Source organism: Capra hircus, chromosome 4, assembly GCF_001704415.2.
Source record: "Capra hircus breed San Clemente chromosome 4, ASM170441v1, whole genome shotgun sequence".
Lineage (NCBI taxonomy): Eukaryota > Metazoa > Chordata > Mammalia > Artiodactyla > Bovidae > Capra > Capra hircus.
The window spans coordinates 69,036,363-69,054,437 of NC_030811.1; the positions used below are offsets into that span (position 1 = coordinate 69,036,363).

Consider the following 18,075-nt stretch of genomic DNA (forward strand, 5'->3'; position numbering starts at 1 on the left):
TTCCATTGAATAGGTCTAGTGGTTCAATATTTAAAAATTCTGTTTTATTCTTATTGTTGTTGTTGTTCAGTTGCTAAGTCGTGTCTGACTCTGCAATTCTATGGACTGCAGCATACCAGGCTTCTTTCTCTGTCCTTCACTATCTCCCAAAGTTTGCTCAAACTCATGTCCTATGAGTCAGTAATGCCATCTGACCATCTCATCCTCTGTCAGCCCCTTCTCCTCCTGACCTCATCCTTTCCCAAAATCAGGGTCTTTTCCAATATGTCAACTCTTTGCATCAAGTGGCCAAAGTATTGGAGCTTCAGTTTCAGTATTAGTCTTTCCAATGAATATTCAAGATTGATTTTCTTTAGGATTGACTGGTTTTATCTCCTTGCAGTCCAAGGGACTTTCAAGAGTCTTCTCCAGCACCACAGTTTGAAAACATCGATTCTTCATCACTCAGCCTTCTTTATGGTCCATTTCTCCCATCCATATATGACTACAGGGAAAACCATAGCTTTGACTATATTATTCTTGTGGTCCCTACTAACTAAGGATCCATGCTTATATTTATGTTTCTTGATCAGCTATTAAGTTTATCAGTACCTATATCATTTTGCCAAATGATAATTATCTTAATCTGTACTTGTACCTTCTCTCATTCATACCTCAACCAGGTACTTTTGTAAACAGTTTTTCCTTCTGTGAGATATATAGGGAGAACAGATGTCTGAGTCTCTGCTCTCTTGGCCAGGCTGCTTCTGTCACCAGGAATCAGTGAAGCTGTTGACTTCTAGAGTGAACAGAGCGATGATTACTGAAAAACGACATTTTGGCTGCCCTGGGCCAGGAGGAACAGAAACCAAAAAGCAGGCAAAGCCAGCAGTGCATGTGATGACCAGGGAGGCTAATGATCTGGGTTTTTTGCATTCCCTTTTTAAATAATCAATACATAAACATTGAATATATCTCCTTCCTGGTCAGTTGTCTGTCCTGCTTGCCAAGAGCAGATACTCCCATAGCCTTCTGCCTCTCCATGGGCTTAGAGACATTGCCTTTGTGACTCATGAGTTCACTGGTACACAAGGCTGCTTTCTGAGGTATGAGTCTCTCCACATAGCAGCTAGGATGAGCCATTTAAAACAGTCATTCTTTGCTTAAAACCTTCTACTGGTCTCTCATCTCATCCTTAATTTAAACTCTGTGAGTGGCTTAGAAGGCTCTACATTCTCCAGCCCTCCTTTCTGCTCTGTGTTCACTGTGCTCCAGGCACACTGGCCTTCCTGTTTGCTGAATGAGCCAGACTCACTGCCTCTTCAGGATCTTCACTTGCTGGAAGCCTTCCATGGAATTCTCCTCTTCCAAACTCATGACTGGCTCCCTCACTGCCTCGGTTTCTGCTTAAACAGCTCGTTCACAATCCCACCTTCTCTGTCCTCCCTCTCTGACTACTGTATTTAAACCCGCCTTTGCCTGCTTTGCCAGCATTCCCTAAAATCTTTCTTGGCTTCACTCATTCTCTTTAGAATGTGTACCAGCTGGTAGTCTCTCCATATATTTATCTGCATATTTACTATCCCCTCTTCACTAAAATGTCACTTTCAGGAAGGAAGGTTTTTTTTGTTTGTTTGTTTACTTCTGTACCCCAGGAAAGCAATGCCTGGAACGTAGAACCTCTCAGTAACCAGTTGAAAAATTAGCCACTGAATGGAACAGACGTGGAATGAAAGAAATTGTATAATCAGGAAAATCTAGGAGTCCACAGGTTTATAGCTTGAGCGGCTTCCTGATGGTCATAGCATTTATAGAAAGGAAGACAAAATAGGAGAGGAACAGAGTTTCAGGGTAAAGCAAGGATTCTGTTTTGGCCACATTAAATTTGAAATGGCCTTTTTACCTCCAGGTAGGGACATCAAGAGGGCAACTGGGTATGTGTCTGGAACTCAGGGGTGAGGAATTTGGGAGTTATCAACATAAATGTAGGAGTTAAAACCCTGATATTGCGTGAAATCATGTGTGCAGAGGTGAACAAAGGTTCATCTCTGTATGAAATCATGTAGACAGAAAGAAAGAAGGTTAAGAAGTGAGCTCTGTGGTCTCCAGCATTGATGGGTTGGGTCTAGGAGAAGCATCCAGTGGTTTCTGAGAAAGAGCACCTAGAAATGAATGAAATCAGTAGATTCTGGTCAAAGAGTTGCATAGATGGGACTCATCTAGATGTCACAGTCTGGAGTTTGGCTATGACCTTGGGTTATTTAACTACAGGAGAGGGATAGTCTTTTCCTTAGAGATGGTAAAACAGTTGAGGATCTTGAATACTAGGTGGGATGTTTACACGGACTGTAATCATCTATATGGAGGGTAGGACTTGATGTTAAGAATAAGAGTTGGAGACAGGTGTCAGAATTTTCAGTGTATGAGGATCTGTCACCTGGTAGAAAACCCAGTCTAATGGTGGCAGGTGCTGGTGCTTTATGGCGTGCATTTCTGAGGAGTAGGAAGTGGGCCCCAGGGCTGAGCAGTAACAATCTAGATGTGCTTTGGGGAACTAGAAGAAGCTAGCCCTGCATCCTGCTGGTAGACACGAGCTTTGTCTGGGAAATTGACAGAAGCTGTGAACTCACGCTTATGTTCTGTAAATAGCTAATGGAGGTGTTGGAAAATTTGTATGTCATGGACTCGGGTTTCAGGAGGGTAGAGTGGAAAGACGTGGGGAGGAAGAACACTGGAAGGCCAAGGGATTACAGAGTGGGGTGTGGATGACTGTCAAGGTCGGAGTACTGACCTTCTGCCTGTTGCTATGAAAGCATCTTTCATAACTGTAAACTTTCAGCATGACCTTGTTGTGAAATGCTTGTCAGGATGAGTATTTATTCACTGTGCCTGATAACCAGATGAGTTAATCTTCTGACTAGAGTTATTTACCATTACCTGTGGATATGGAATGGTGTCTGCCAAACACAGTTATAGTGGTTTTGACATAAAAAGTCCTTTCTGGCAGTAACTGTTGGCCAGTATGTTTAGCTGCTCCTTGAGGCCACTCCTGGAACAGGAGAGCCACGTCATGTCGTCACAGATGGAAGGATGTTTATCGTCTTATTTCCTGTTACCAGGCTTGTGTCCTACGCATTTGAAATAAGCATCAAATTGTTCAGATTTGTTCATGATTTCAGGGCTAGGGCACAGCCCTATTTGAAGCAGTTTAAGATGATAAAGAAAATGTTTTACTCAATGTGTTCCCTCAGTTTTGAAGATTGGTATAAATTATTATTTCCCCAAGACAAGATGAGGCTGATTTCTCTGCCCTCTTCTCCAGCTTCACCTTCAGGGTTTCTGAAACTGCAGTTTACCTTAAAGTTTAAAGTAAGGAGAGATTTTAGATGTATATTGACACAATATTATAACGTAGATGAAACAGTGGTACTGTCAAGATCCTTGCTTTTTGAAAGGGATGTCTTACAGGTGTGTGCGTACATGTGCGTGCTCAGTCACATGTGCCTCTTTGCGATCCCACAGACTGTAGCCCGCCAGGCTCCTCTGTCCATAGAATTTTCCGGCTAAGAATACTGGCATGGACTGCCATCTCCTCCTCCAGGGGATCTTCCCAACCCAGGGATCAAACCCGTCTCTCTTGCATCTCCTCCATTGACAGGCAGATTCTTTACCAACTGGGCCACCAGAGTGAGGTGAAAAACAAGAATGTCACTAAGGAAAGTAGAGGTTGAGGAAGAGAATCTTTGAAGATTGCCTTTGTTTTATCTTTAACTGATTGAGTACCAAATGGAAGAGGAAGTTTTATATTGAAAATATTTTTATTAGGATCTGTATGAATCCAAAGCTTGTCTCGTTCACTAGAAATTTTTAAGGAAAATTTCTTTCTCTGTAATGAACTGAGCATAATTCTGACAAGAAAAGTAGGTAATTAGATAACCTTCCATCCCTCTTAATTTTTTGCGAGGGACAGGGTGGGGGGTGGTCATACCAAGCTGTCATTGGATAATTCACCATCATCCCCACAACTTCCACTTCCCTTTCCAGTTCTTGGTGATGAATATTTTTACATCATGTATTCAGCTCAGTGAAGAACTAGTTAACTAGTGATTTAACTAACTGTGAATATCATGTATTGGTCATACAACTTTGCAATAGATGCAATTTAGTATTTCCTTTTAGATTCATTCTGAAAATGACATTTCTTATTAACGTATGTTTACACCTCTCAGGACTGCATTTTGTAGAGATCTGTGTAACTGGAACTTGCAGGGGCCTCTGAGGACACTAGTAAACGATTGTTTTGCTTTCATGGCCCTCAGTGTCAGTAAAAATCAATGACAAAATAATAGGCATGCAATACAGAGTGTATTTTCTATTTTCTGTTTATGTCCTTATTTGAAACTGTAATTAAGCAATGTCAAATTGCAACTGTAAGAAAATAGTATCTGCTGTTTGAATATAATACAGGCCAAGTTCTATAAACTTTAATTAGGCCAAGCTTGCATTGACCTCAGTAGGAATCTGGCTAAGAATCTCTTTTAATTACCTCTGCCTTAAAATATGTAAGAATTTTCATATTGCTTTTCTCACTCAAAGAACAATGCATGGGTAGCTAAACTAATAAAATGTTTAAATAGATACAAATCAGACTTGAAAAGTTTAAACTGTTGTTTTCATCCTGTAAGTCAGCTGAGAAAAAGCATACAGATTGTAGTTCTAAATTATGTCCATAGAGTATTTCAAATCCAGTAAATTAACTCTCTTTTTTTTTCCCCTACTTGAGCTCATAAATGTTAACCTTAGAAGTGTCTCAAATTCTTTCATTGAAATAAAGTTGAACTGACAATAGCCAGATGATGTAAAATTGAAACTGAAATTCTATCCTTGGCCCATCCCATGTTCTTCCCCCTAGGTATTAGAGGAATCGTAGGAGAGTTAATGTTTTCATTGTACGTGAACTGTAATATTTGGGCAAAACAGGGTATATAAATTTCTTACTGCCAGGAGAAAGCAATTACCAACGCAGGGAAGATAGCTGACAATAAATAAACAAAACTATACTAGATAGGAGTTTAAACATTTATTTAAAATGACTTAGCTTATAGAAAACAGGCCTTTGTAGTTATATGCCTTCATTTGAGTTTCTTAGTAGGAAGGCTAATTATGTCACCAAGCTATTTTTTGCACATTATTTTAAAATAAATAAATCAAGATACGTTATATTGTGCAGTTAAACTCCAAAAGGAAACTATCGCACACAGCAAAACAAATAGCTCACTTTTCAAGCCCCGGATTGTGTCTGGGTGCACTGTGAGCTAGTGCACATATTATCCTTATCTTGCAGATGAGAAAAATCAGCTCACCTGGTGCTAAGAAACTCCACTGTCCCTGTATGGGAACCCAGGCCTATCTGATTCCAGACTGTGGAGATCTTGGCTTTCGTAATGTGCTACCTTCCCTACATGGAGTCCTTTTCAGCAGCCCCACTGCCATGTCCAGTGCTTTCTCCTTTACTTTGAAAACAATGTGTCATAGGAATCTTTGTGGTTCTGGAGAAGAAGCAGGAAGGAATTTTATGACAGAGGAGTTTTATTGTTAGGTGGTCTCATCTAAGTCTAACCCCAACCCCAACTCCAACCCCAGTCCCAGGACTAAGGGGATAGAGAGGGAAGGAACTTACAGTCATCTTAACTCTGAGGCATCCTTCAAGGTAAAACAATAATTCATATATTTCTTTACGCCACATCTGTCCATGGCCCTACTCTCTGAAACTCAGATGGAGGAGAATTGGGTCTCTGAGATGTGGTTCATCTGAGGTTAGCTATCATTATCTTGTCATTATTATCAGATTCAACTGCAGTACATTAAAATCTATTAGCTCAAATTATTTTTTTGTTTGTTGAGGAAAGTCTCTAAATGTTGTTTCATCAGACATTGACCTTTTCTTAGATGCTAGCCATGAAATTAAAAGATACTTACTCCTTGGAAGGAAAGTTATGACTAACCTAGATAGCATATTCAAAAGCAGAGACATTACTTTGCCAACAAAGGTCCGTCTAGTCAAGGCTATGGTTTTTCCAGTAGTCAAGTATGGATGTGAGAGTTGGACTATAAAGAAAGCTGAGCGCAGAAGAATTGATGCTTTTGAGCTGTGGTGTTGGAGAAGACTCTTGAGAGTCCCTTGGACTGCAAGGAGATCCAACCAGTCCATCCTAAAGGAGATCAGTCCTGGGTGTTCATTGGAAGGACTGATGCTAAAGCTGAAACTCCCGTACTTTGGCCACCTCATGTGAAGAGTTGACTCATTGGAAAAGACTCTGATGCTGGGAGGGATTGGGGGCAGGAGGAGAAGGGGACGACAGAGGGTGAGATGGCTGGATGGCATCACTGACTCGATGGACGTGAGTTTGAGTGAACTCTGGGAGTTGGTGATGGACAGGGAGGCCTGGCGTGCTGTGATTCACGGGATCGCAAAGAGTTGAACACGACTGAGTGACTGAACTGAGCTGAGCAATATTTTAAGGAGCTATAGTCAAACCCTCAACAGGAGGAAGTAATTTTGCTTCAAAAGAGAATTAGAAAATAGGAAAACAAATTAAAGTCTAAATGAGGAGTATGAAACTCTTGAGGAATTACAAATGAAAAGTACATTTAATGAGCTTCCTATGTTTGAAGAAGCGACTTTATATATAAAAGTTTAATATATTGAAAAATAACCTCACCACTCAGAATTAATTATAGTTAATAATAAATAGCAGTAAGTTAATAATTAAAACTTTTATCATAAAACAATATAAAACTATAGACCCCCATATGACTGCCGTTCTCAGCCATCCATCTCTCTTTAGGTGCCAGGAACTTTGTTTTTCAGTTAGTTTTCATATGTTTATATATAATATACCCATAAATAATATGTAGAATCATTTTGTGTGGATTGAAAGTTTTAATTGTTATACTCTACAGGCTGTTTCCTAGAGTATTTCTAGAGAACTCAAAACTGCTTGATTTGTCTACATTACAATATATTAAACATAACTTATTCCTTTTTCCTGCTGAATAGCATTTTGTCATGAGTATGCCTCATTTGGTCTATCCATTCAGCATGTTTATACAGTACTCCTCCTCCTGTGTGAATATCCCAGTATGTAAATCCTCAGAAATGTGTGTGAATGGTCTCTAGGAAACAGAGCTGGAAGAGGAAGTGCTGGGTTGTAGAGTAGGCCTTTTTGCATTTTATTATGGTCTTTCAAACCAGCTGTGTGTAACAGATGTTCTGTTTTTCCAATGTAATATCACTATGATACTCATTTTATGAAGACCTTTTGATTTTTGAAACTTATTCCTGTTAACCAGGGATTGGCAATTTAAGGCCTGTGGCCAAATCTGATCTGCCTGTTTCTGTAAGTTGTTTTATTGAAACCTAACCTCACTCGTTCATTTATGTACTGTCCATGGCAGCTCTCATGCTGTAATGTCAGAGTTGAATAGTCACAACAGAGACCATATGGCTCACAAAGCCCAAACTATTTACTGTCTGGCTCTTTACAGAAAAAAATTTGCTGACTCCTGAAATTATAGTATTACCTACTGTCACTCTGTTTATTGTTTTGCTTTTTAAATTATCTAGTATTCAGCTACATAAATAAATATCATAATTTCAGAATATGATAGAAGCAATGGAAAATGGTTGAGTGAGCTGGTGACAATAGATAGATGGTAGAGAGAGTCTGGGAAGAGGCCATTTGAACTGAGACCCAGGAGACGAGAAAACCGAGGCTCAGAGAGTAATATGTACAAAGTCACGCAGGTAGTAAGTGGTATAAGTGGGATTTAAGCTCAGGAATAACTCCAAATATAGAGGGCTCTTTCCTCTGTAATATAGCCATCCTCATATGTTCATACAAACACAATACCAAGAAAATAGCTAAGTGTTATAACAAAGAAGCCTCAGCAAAATTGTTTAGTTCTCCTAGACTTGGCAGGCCAGAGACAGGGTTTTGATGTATTGAAATTTGGAATCGGTAATGATGACTGGGTTTGAATCATAGTCCCAGCACTGACTTGGCTGAGTCACTTAAATTTGCAGCCTTCATTGTTGTTTGGAGGGGTGAGGGTGGGCGGGAGCTGTCTGTAAACTGAGGAGGGTGTTTAGATGATCTCCATGGGCTCTTCTGGCTCTCACTTTCTATGATGCTGTGACTTTAGGAGGTGGCATTTGATCTAGGCTTTGGAGGGTGGGGTGATTTTGACAGGCTGCCTTGTAAATGAAGAGAAAAGGTATTCCAGGTGGTATGAAGAGTCTGAATAAAAACTCAGTGCCTAGTAACTGTAGAAAGAATTCTAGAGATGGTTATAATGGTCTGATCTGACAAGGCTAGAGTTTAATCCTGAGAAGACAGGGGAGGCATGAGTCTGTCACTGAGCTGAGAGAGAGCCTGATGAAATTTCAATGATGGAGACTTCTATAGACCATCTGTTCATTTTCTGATAACTCTAAGAAAATTCTTCCTTACCTTTAGTCAAAGCGTATGAGTTCTAGCTATACCTTTTATAAGATGCAGTTTATGCACAGTCATTGGATGATTTTAAATGGTAGAGGAACATATATACATATATATATATAAAAATATGCTTATACATATTCTTTTCTAGATTCATTTTCATTATAGGTTATTATAAGATATTAAATATAGTTCCCTAGGCTGTACAGTAGGTCCTTGTTGTATTTCTATTTTATAGTAGGTCCTTGTTGTATCTCTTTTATATATAGTAGTATGTATCTGTTAGTCCCAAACTCTTAATTTATCCCTCCTCCCTCCTTTCCCCTTTGGTTAACCACATGAGTCTGTTTTGTAAATAAGTTCATTTGTACCATTTTTTATGTTCCACATGATATCATATGAAATTTGTCTTTCTCTGTTTGGCTTGCTTTTCTTAGTATGTTAATCTCTAGGTCTGTCCATGTTTCTGCAAAGGACATTATTTCATTCTTTTTTTTTTATGGCTGAGTAATGTTCCATTGCATATATGGACCACATCTTCTTTATCCGCTCATCTGATGACGGACACTTAAGTTGTTTCCTTGTCTTGACCATTGTAAATAGTGCTGCTACGAACATGGAAACTGAAGTGACTGTGTTGATTGCTCAATTGTGTCCGACTCTTTGCAGCTCCCTGGACTGTAGCCACCAGGCTTCTCAGTCCATGGAATTCTCCAGGCAAGAATACTGGTTGCTGTTTCCTTCTCCAGGAGATCTTCCTGACCCAGGGATCAAACCTGGGTCTCCAACATTGTAGGCAGATGCTTTACCATCTGAGTCACCAGGATGTGAACATGGGGGTGCATGTATGTTTTTGAATTAGTGTTAAAGCTTCTGCCTCCAATGCGGGAGACCCGGGTTCAATCCCTGGGTCGGGAAGATCCCCTGGAGAAGGAAATGGCAATCCACTCCTGTATTCTTGCCTGGAGAATCCCATGGATGGAGAAGCCTAGTTGGTTACAGTCCATGGGGGTCGCAAAGAGTCAGACACGACTCAGTGACTTCACCTTCACCACCTTCTCTTCCAGATCAATGACCAAGAATGAGATTGCTGGATCTTATTGGTAACCCTGTTTTTAGTTTTTGAAGGAACCTCTATACTGGTCTCCATAGTGGCTGTCCCAATTTACATTATCACCAGTGATGTAGGAGGGTTTCCTTTTCTCTGCACCTTCTCCAGCAGTTATTATTTGTTGATGTTTTGATGATGGCCATTCTGACTGGTGTGAGGTGATATCTCACTGTAGTTTTGATTAGCATTTCTCTCATAATAACAATGTTGAGCATTTTTTTTCATGTGCTTGTTAGCCATCTGTGTGGCTTCTTTGGAGAAATGTCTATATAGGTCTTCTGCTCATATTTTGATTGGGTTGTTTATTTTTTTGATAATGAGCTGTATGAGCTCATTGTGTAACTTAGAAATTAAGACCTTTTCAGTTGTGCCATTTGCAAATATTTTTTCTCCTGTTTCATATGTTGTCTTTTTATTCTGTTGATGACTTTCTTTGCTATGCAGAAACTTCTAAGTTCAAGATCCCATTAAAAAATTTTTGCTTTTATTTCTATTGCCTTGGGAGACTGACCTAAGAAGACATTGCTACAATTTATGTCAGAGACAATTCTGCCTATGTTTTCTTTTAGGAGTTTTTTGTGTGATGTCCTATATTTAAGTCTTTAAGCCATTTTGAGTTTATTTTTATATATGATGTGAGGGAGTGTCCTTACTTCATTAATTTACATGTGGCTCTCCAACTTTCCCAACACCACTTGCTGAAGAGATTGTCTTTTCCCCATTGTATATTTTTGCCTCCTTTGTCAAAGATTAATTGATCACAGGTGGGTAGATTTATTTCTGGGCTCTCTTTTCTGTTCTGTTGATCCGTATATCTGCTTGTGTGCCAGTACCATGCTATTTGGATTATTGTAGCCTTGTAGTATTATCTGAGGTCTGGGAGGGTTAGACCTTCAGCTTTGTTCTTTCTCAGATTGCCTTAGCAATTCTGAGTCTTTTGTGGTTCCATATAAATATTAGGATTTTTGTTCTTGTTCTCTGAAGAATTTCATGGGTAATGATAAGGATTGGATTAAAACTGTAAATTGCTTTGGTAATATGTCCATTTTAATAATATAAATTCTTTTAATCCAAGAGCATGGGATTTTTTCCATTTCTTTGAGTCATCTTTAATTTCCTTTTTCAACGTTTTATAGTTTTCAGAGAAGTCAATATTCTCAAAAAGAGTTTTTCCACCCCCATCTAAAGAATGTACGTATATTCCTTTCAAAAATATTACAACGTATGGTAAATATGAAGGAAGCAATAAAAATCTTCCTAGATGAATATGAATCTAGATGGACTTGATTCAGTCAGCAGGTAGAACTGAAGTCTCCCTTGACAAAGAAGAAATTCTGCCAGTGGATAGCAGTTCCAGTCTGTCCTGAGGAGTTTAGACTCACCTAGGCAGCCTATGATCATGTAACCCAGCTCCCTGCTTCTCCCTTTCTCTCTCCTCACTCCCACTCCGGCATTATTATGTATACACACACATACACACACACACCGATGAATCTCCCACTGGTTCTGTTTTACTAGTAAAACCCTGATACATCAAGTCTGAACATATTTCAAAAATAATTTTAGTTCTCTCTTCATACTTAGCATTTTAGACAAACCAATCCCTTGGATAAATATAGCCACCTAGAAATGAAACTCACTACTTTATAGTCACATTATTATATTATCACTCCTATTACATCTGAATTCCTCACTTCCCTCTGGCAAATCACAAATTCTAAAAGAGTAAAATTAAGCTAAAATTAAACAAAACCTACTTGAGAGTATAAAGTACTGAATTTTCATGTAAAGTATAAAAGTCTTAAATAAACTATAGCAGTAAGAAGATAGATAAAATTATTAAAACTTCTGCTACAGGTTAGGCACAATCACACTGAAAACAGTTTCTATGAAAATGCCATAGTCTAAAAGAAATTTTAATTCACTAAAAGTCTAACAAACTGTAGACAGATGCCCAAACATTTCCTGCATCCAAAATATCAAAAAAGATGAATAATTTGAGAAATATTCCAAACCAAAGCACTCAAGGCTGCCATATATACATTACTATTCTGGCCTTCAGTTCAGTTCATTTCAGTCACTCAGTCGTGTCTGACTGTTTGCGACCCCATGAATCACAGCACGCCAGGCCTCCCTGTCCATCACCAACTCCCAGAGTCTACTCAAACTCATGTTCATCAAGTCAGTGATGCCATCCAGCCATCTCATCCTCTGTCGTCCCCTTCTCCTCCTACCCCCAATCCTTTCCAGCATCAGGGTCTTTTCCAATGAGTCAACCCTTCACATGAAGTGGCCAAAGTATTGGAGTTTCAGCTTAAGCATCAGTCCTTCTAATGAACATCCAGGGCTATCTCTAGAATGGACTGGTTGGATCTTCTTTCAGTCCAAGGGACTCTAAAGAGTCTTCTCCAACACCACAGTTCAAAAGCATCAATTCTTCGGCGCTCAGCTTTCTTCACAGTCCAACTCTCACATCTATACATGACCACTGGAAAAACATAGCCTTGACTAGACGGACCTTTGGTGGCAAAGTAATGTCTCTGCTTTTCAATATGCTATCTAGGTTGGTCATAACTTTTCTTCCAAGGAGTAAGCGTCTTTTAATTTCATGGCTGCACCATCTGCAGTGATTTTGGAGCCCCCCCAAAATAAAGTCTGACACTATTTCCACTTAACCAGAAAATAACTACTAATAAAACATTTGGATGTATTTCTAATCAAGTACGTCTTTATGCATAGATACAAAAGAAAAGCTTGATATTATTGTCAAGTTTTGTTCGTATCTTGCTTTTTCTAATGTAATGTCACATGTCTACGTTTCCCAGGCCATGCCATTAATAATTATTTGATAATTTAGCTACTAATGACTATATGTTATAGTCCCAAAGATGACTGTATCTTATTTTATGTAAATGTCTCATAGTAGATAAATTTTTAAGTTGCTTGCATTTTTCATCACTGTAAATGATGTTGTAAAAAACAGTCTTGTTTGTAAATTTGTACTCACATCTGCCAGTTTCCACACCAGTGGTTGCCTTTTAAGCAGGGTTGTGATGAACTCAAATGTGTTTCTTTGAAAAACTGTTATGAAAGTAATGTGAAGAGTGGGTTGGAAAAAGGTGATTCCAGAAGCAGGCAGAGGAAAGATGCCATTAGAGCAATTTAGGCCAAGTATAAGAGCATAAACTAAATTATTGGTAGCAAGGTCAGAGAAAAGAGGAAGTGGTAATGTTTCTTAAAATGTTTATTTGTTTTATGTTTGTTTTTTTTTTTTTTTTTTTTTTTTTTTTTTTTTTTTTTGGTTTTTTTTTTTTTTTAATTTTAATTTTTTTATTTTTTTTTTAAATTTTAAAATCTTTAATTCTTACATGCGTTCCCAAACATGAACCCCCCTCCCACCTCCCTCCCCACAACATCTCTCTGGGTCATCCCCATGCACCTGCCCCAAGCAAGCTGTTTGCATGACAGAATTTTCTTTGAAGTTGATGAAAGCTGCCAGCATTTTTTTTACATGTTAATTCATGGGTTTAAAGACCTCTAAGAAAAAATATATAAATAAATAAAGACCTCTAAGGAGGTGGCTGTAGTGGGCATGTCATAGAGATTCTTAACACAGGGCTTAATGGTTCTTTTCCAAAGTATGAAATACCAAGGGGACGAACAGGTTTGAAGGGTTGGCTTTGGAAGGAGGAGTTTATGAGCCTAGTATTAGATGGATCAGGTAAAACTGTCAGGGAGAGAGCTTATAAATTGATATAATGGCTTAGGAGAGAGGTCAGAACAGAATTTGAGGATGTGGGAGCCATCCCCACAAAAGTGGTGGTATTGAGACCCCGGACATGAAAGTGTCCTAGCGATCAGCGTGTTTATGCAAAGAATACTTGGGACATACCCAGGCAGACAGCTTATTCCTAAGTAGCAGAAAAGGGGGAAACTAGAGAAGGAGCTATAAGATGAATATGAAGAAAACCAGAAGAAAATGGTATGGAGGAAGCCAAGAGAGACAAGAGTTTCAAGAAGTCATCAAACTGTCAAATGTTGCTGAGGTCAAGCAAGAAAAGGACTGGAGGGCGTCCACAGGAGCAATTTAAGTCACCTGGAAATGTGGGATGAGCAGATTCAGAGAAATTGTGGGGCTGGAAGCCAGATTGTAGCTTACAGTGAGGAGTGAAGGGAGCAGAGGGAGTAGAATACTCATGGCTCTTCTCTAAGAAAACCTGTTGTGAAAGGCTGGAGAAGGTCAGGTGATAACTGGAGTGAGAAGGGGCAGTGGAAGGTTCACTCTTTCTTCTTGTTTATATTCAGGAAGCAAAGCTAGACTTCCAAATTGTAATATGACTTCGATTGCCTTTCCAACATTTGCTATTTGCTATGTTTAAAATTCTTTTATTGGTGATTGTTTTTTGGACATGGTATGTTGTGTCCAAGCATCCAGTGAAAGCATTGCTGCCCAGACTCCTAGCATCGTCAAGTTCTATTTAAACAAGCCCAGACCTCCATGTTTGCTCATAGTTTCATTGGATCTTTTAAATGTATTTATTTATATTACACAAAGAATAATTACTTTACAATACTGTGATGGCTTCTGCCATACATCAGCATGAATCAGCCATAGGCACACATGTGTTAGATTTTAATTAGATTCCCCTTTCAGTTTTTAAGCGTCAACATACTAGTATTTGGAACTGCAGTTTTTAAATTACAGAATAGGACTTGAGTCCTTGAAGTTTGACCTCTACCTAAAGAATTGATCAAAAATGTTTAATGTTTAAATGTTGCAGTTTAGAGAATATCTTTATTGTATTGCCAAATGCTGAGTTATAGAGAGATTTAATTCTAACAAGCACTAATTAGAAAGAGAAAAAAATTAAAAAGTGATGTGAACCAGAATCAGAGTAAACTAGGCAAGGACTACTTTTACTGGTTGCAGAAAATCAACAATGCATAATACAGTCATATTCACTTCCTTTACTAGCAGTGGAAATACTGCAGGCTGTCTCTAGGAGGTTTAGACAGGCTTATTGAAGACATAATCGTTTTGATAGGTGTTATTTGTTGGTAATATGATGCCTTGAAGTTGCAGAAAATTATTTGTTTTTAGAGATATGATAAATGGTTCTTGGATTTTTTAAAAACAAAACAATATGGCAAAGGTTTCTAACTTGGAAGAAGTGAATAGTCAGTGAAGTGTCTCCACTGGTTTCTTGTTTAATAATAAATTTTCAATTTTGAGGGGTATTATTTCTCTAAGCACAATTGCTTTAAATATACTGACATCAAAAAAAGAAGTATTACTTCTTTAGAGGTCACTGTGTTATAATAAAAAACACTTATCCATTTAGTAAATTAAATAGAGAGTATATATGTATACGGACTTCTCTGTTGGCAAAGGCACTAAAGAATCTGCCTGCAATGCGGGAGACCTGGGTTCAATCCCTGGGATGGGAAGATCCCCAGGAGGAAGGCATGGCAACCCACTTCAGTATTCTTGCCTGGAAAATCCCCATGGACAGAGGAGCCTGGCGAGCTATAGTCCATGGGGTCACAAAGAGTAGGACATGACTGAGTGACTAAGCACAGTTCAGTTCAGTTGCTCACTCGTGTCTGACTCTTTGCGTCCCCATGAATCACAGCATGACAGGCCTCCCTGTCCACCAACTCCCGGAGTTTACCCAAACTCATGTCTATCGAGTTGGTGATGCCATCCAGCTTTCTCATCCTCTGTCGTCCCCTTCTCCTCCTGCCCCCAATCCCTCCCAGCATCAGTGTATTTTCTAATGAGTCAACTCTTCGCATGAGGTGGCCAAAGTACGGGAGTTTCAGCTTCAGTATCAGTCCTTCCAATGAACATCCAGGACTGATCTCCTTTAGGATGGACTGGTTGGATCTCCTTGCAGTCCAAGGGACTCTCAAGAGTCTTCTCCAACACCACAGTTCAAAAGCATCAATTCTTCTGCACTCAGCTTTCTTTATAGTCCAACTCTCATGTCCATACATGACCACTGGAAAAACCATAGCCTTGACTAGACGGACCTTTGTTGGCAAAGTAATGTCTCTGCTTTTGAATATGCTATCTAGGTTGGTCATAACTTTTCTTCCAAGGAGTAAGCGTCTTTTAATTTCATGGTTGCAATCACCATCTGCAGTGATTTTGGAGGCCCCCAAAATGAAGTCTGACAGCTTCCCCATCAATTTGCCATGAAGTAATGGGACCAGATGCCATGATCTTAGTTTTCTGAATGTTGAGCTTTAAGCCAACTTTTTCGCTCTCCTCTTTCACTTTCATCAGGAGGCTTTTTGGTTCCTCTTCACTTTCTGCCGTAAGGGTGGTGTCATCTGCATATCTGAGGTTATTAATATTTCTCCCGGCAATCTTGATTCCAGCTTGTGCTTCCTCCAGCCCAGTGTTTCTCATGATGTACTCTGCATATAAGTTAAATAAGCAGGGTGGCACAGCCTTTTCCTATTTGGAACCAGTCTGTTGTTCCATGTCCAGTTCTAACTGTTGCTTCCTGACCTGCATACAGGTTTCTCAAGAGGCAGTTCAGGTGGTCTGGTATTCCCATGTCTTCAAAATTTTCCAGAGTTTATTGTGATCCACATAGTCAAAGGCTTTGGCATAGTCAAGAAAGCAGAAATAGATGTTTTTCTGGAACTGTCTTGCTTTTTCCACGATCCAGCCGATGTTGGCAATTTGATCTCTGGTTCCTCTGCCTTTTCTAAAACTGCTTGAACATCTGGAAGTTCACCGTTCACGTATTGCTGAAGCCTGGCTTGGAGAATTCTGAGCATTACTTTACTAGCCTGTGAGATGAGTGCAATTGTGTGGTAGTTGGAGCATTCTTTGGCATTGTCTTTCTTTGGGATTAGAATGAAAACTGACCTTTTCTAGTCCTGTGGCCACTGCTGAGTTTTCCAAATTTGCTGGCATATTGATTGCAGCACTTTCACAGCATCATCTTTTAGAATTTGAGCTAGCTCAACTGGAATTCCATCACCTCCACTAGCTTTGTTCGTAGTGATGCTTTCTAAGGCCCACTTGACTTCACATTCCAGGATGTCTGGCTCTAGGTGAGTGATGACATCATTGTGATTTTCTGGGTCGTGATACACACACATATATGAATACCTCATTGCGTATTTACACACATATATGTGTGTGTGTGTGACTTTGCCTTGTAAAGAACCTGGTTGTCTTTTCTTCAAGGTGAGATTTACCTTTCTTGAGGATAAGATTTTACTCTGAAATTCTTGGTCATGTCCTTTCTTCTTTCTCTTTGTTTTCCAGTGAAATTCATTATCATATCTTTTAACTCCCTTTGGACCTCTCTTCCTCCTGATGCTGTCTAGAACCTGAGCCTTTCCTTTAGTCATTCATTCACCATTCTAGCCTGTTCTCTTGCTCCTTGACTTTTCACTGAATCTAATTCAGTTTTTCCCAGGGTCAACCTTATCATTTGACATCTTTGCCACTGTCCCTGGGCTGCTGAGCCCTGTCGGCTGAAACTTGACAACAGTGCCAATTGTAAACTCTCTAAAGCCATGGTCTCCAGTCTGTTGGGGTCCCAAGACAGCCTCTGTAATCCTTAATTATTCCACACTTTCTCCTCCATCTTCCTACTTCTTCCCTGTTACCTGTTCCCTCAGTCTCGAAAAATAATCTTGACTCCTGTTTTATTGAGACGAACAGGCAGGAACTCCTTAACATCTTCTTTTACTACCATTCTCTGTCCCTACCTGCAAATTTTCTCAACACATATCACCTCCTCGTTATTTTCCTACTTTTTGTCTTTAACTTGGCTATCAGGCTGCTCAAAAGAGCAATGCCTTTTGCTTCTCATTCTACCCTCTGGCTTCCATTCAGAGCTGCTGTTAACACCTAGTGATAGTTTTCCATGTTCACCTTACTTGGCCTTAAAGACATTTTAACGTTCATTGCTGCCTCTAAGTATCTTCTTCAGTGTTCATAAAACTCCTCACTTTTGGATTTTTCTCCCACCTTAGGTTCTCACAAATTCAAAGTTGCTGTTCCCAAAAACAGCACAAAAAAATTTAAGCATTTAATGCTTTACAACATAATAATTGATATGAATGCTTGTAATTTAGTATTAATTGTACTTCTAAAAATTATACTATACTTTTATATATAGTATATAATATACCTTAAAAAATAAGAGACATATTAATTTTCCCTTGGTTTCTTCTTTCCTAGTTAATGAAGGAGTTCCCTCTCCTGAGCATGTTCAACATCCATGAAAACCTTTTAGAGGCTCTCCTGGAACTACAAGCATATGCTGATGTTCAGGCAGTCTTAGCAAAGTATGACGGTAAGTCCTTGGGTACTTTTATCTACTTGAGTATTCCTCTCTTCTTGATGTGTTTCAATGATTAGATGAGAAGGATCATTTCAAATAGCACAGCACTTTGATAACTATTGTCTTATGAATTTCCACCTGATTTCCATGGTCAAGAATCACTCAGAAC

At 39.1% G+C, this 18,075-nt stretch overlaps 1 protein-coding gene across 7 annotated transcripts in view; it reads left to right on the plus strand.

Moving 5' to 3' along the window:
* The window catches only part of ST7 (suppression of tumorigenicity 7), a 272,724-nt gene that overhangs the window by 186,778 nt on the left and 67,871 nt on the right, over nt 1-18,075 (plus strand). For all 7 annotated transcript variants that reach the window (XM_018047192.1, XM_018047189.1, XM_018047191.1 and 4 more), the window contains one exon: nt 17,804-17,918. In XM_018047192.1, the coding sequence (XP_017902681.1) occupies nt 17,804-17,918 (115 nt within the window). The remainder of the gene's footprint in view (nt 1-17,803; nt 17,919-18,075) is intronic.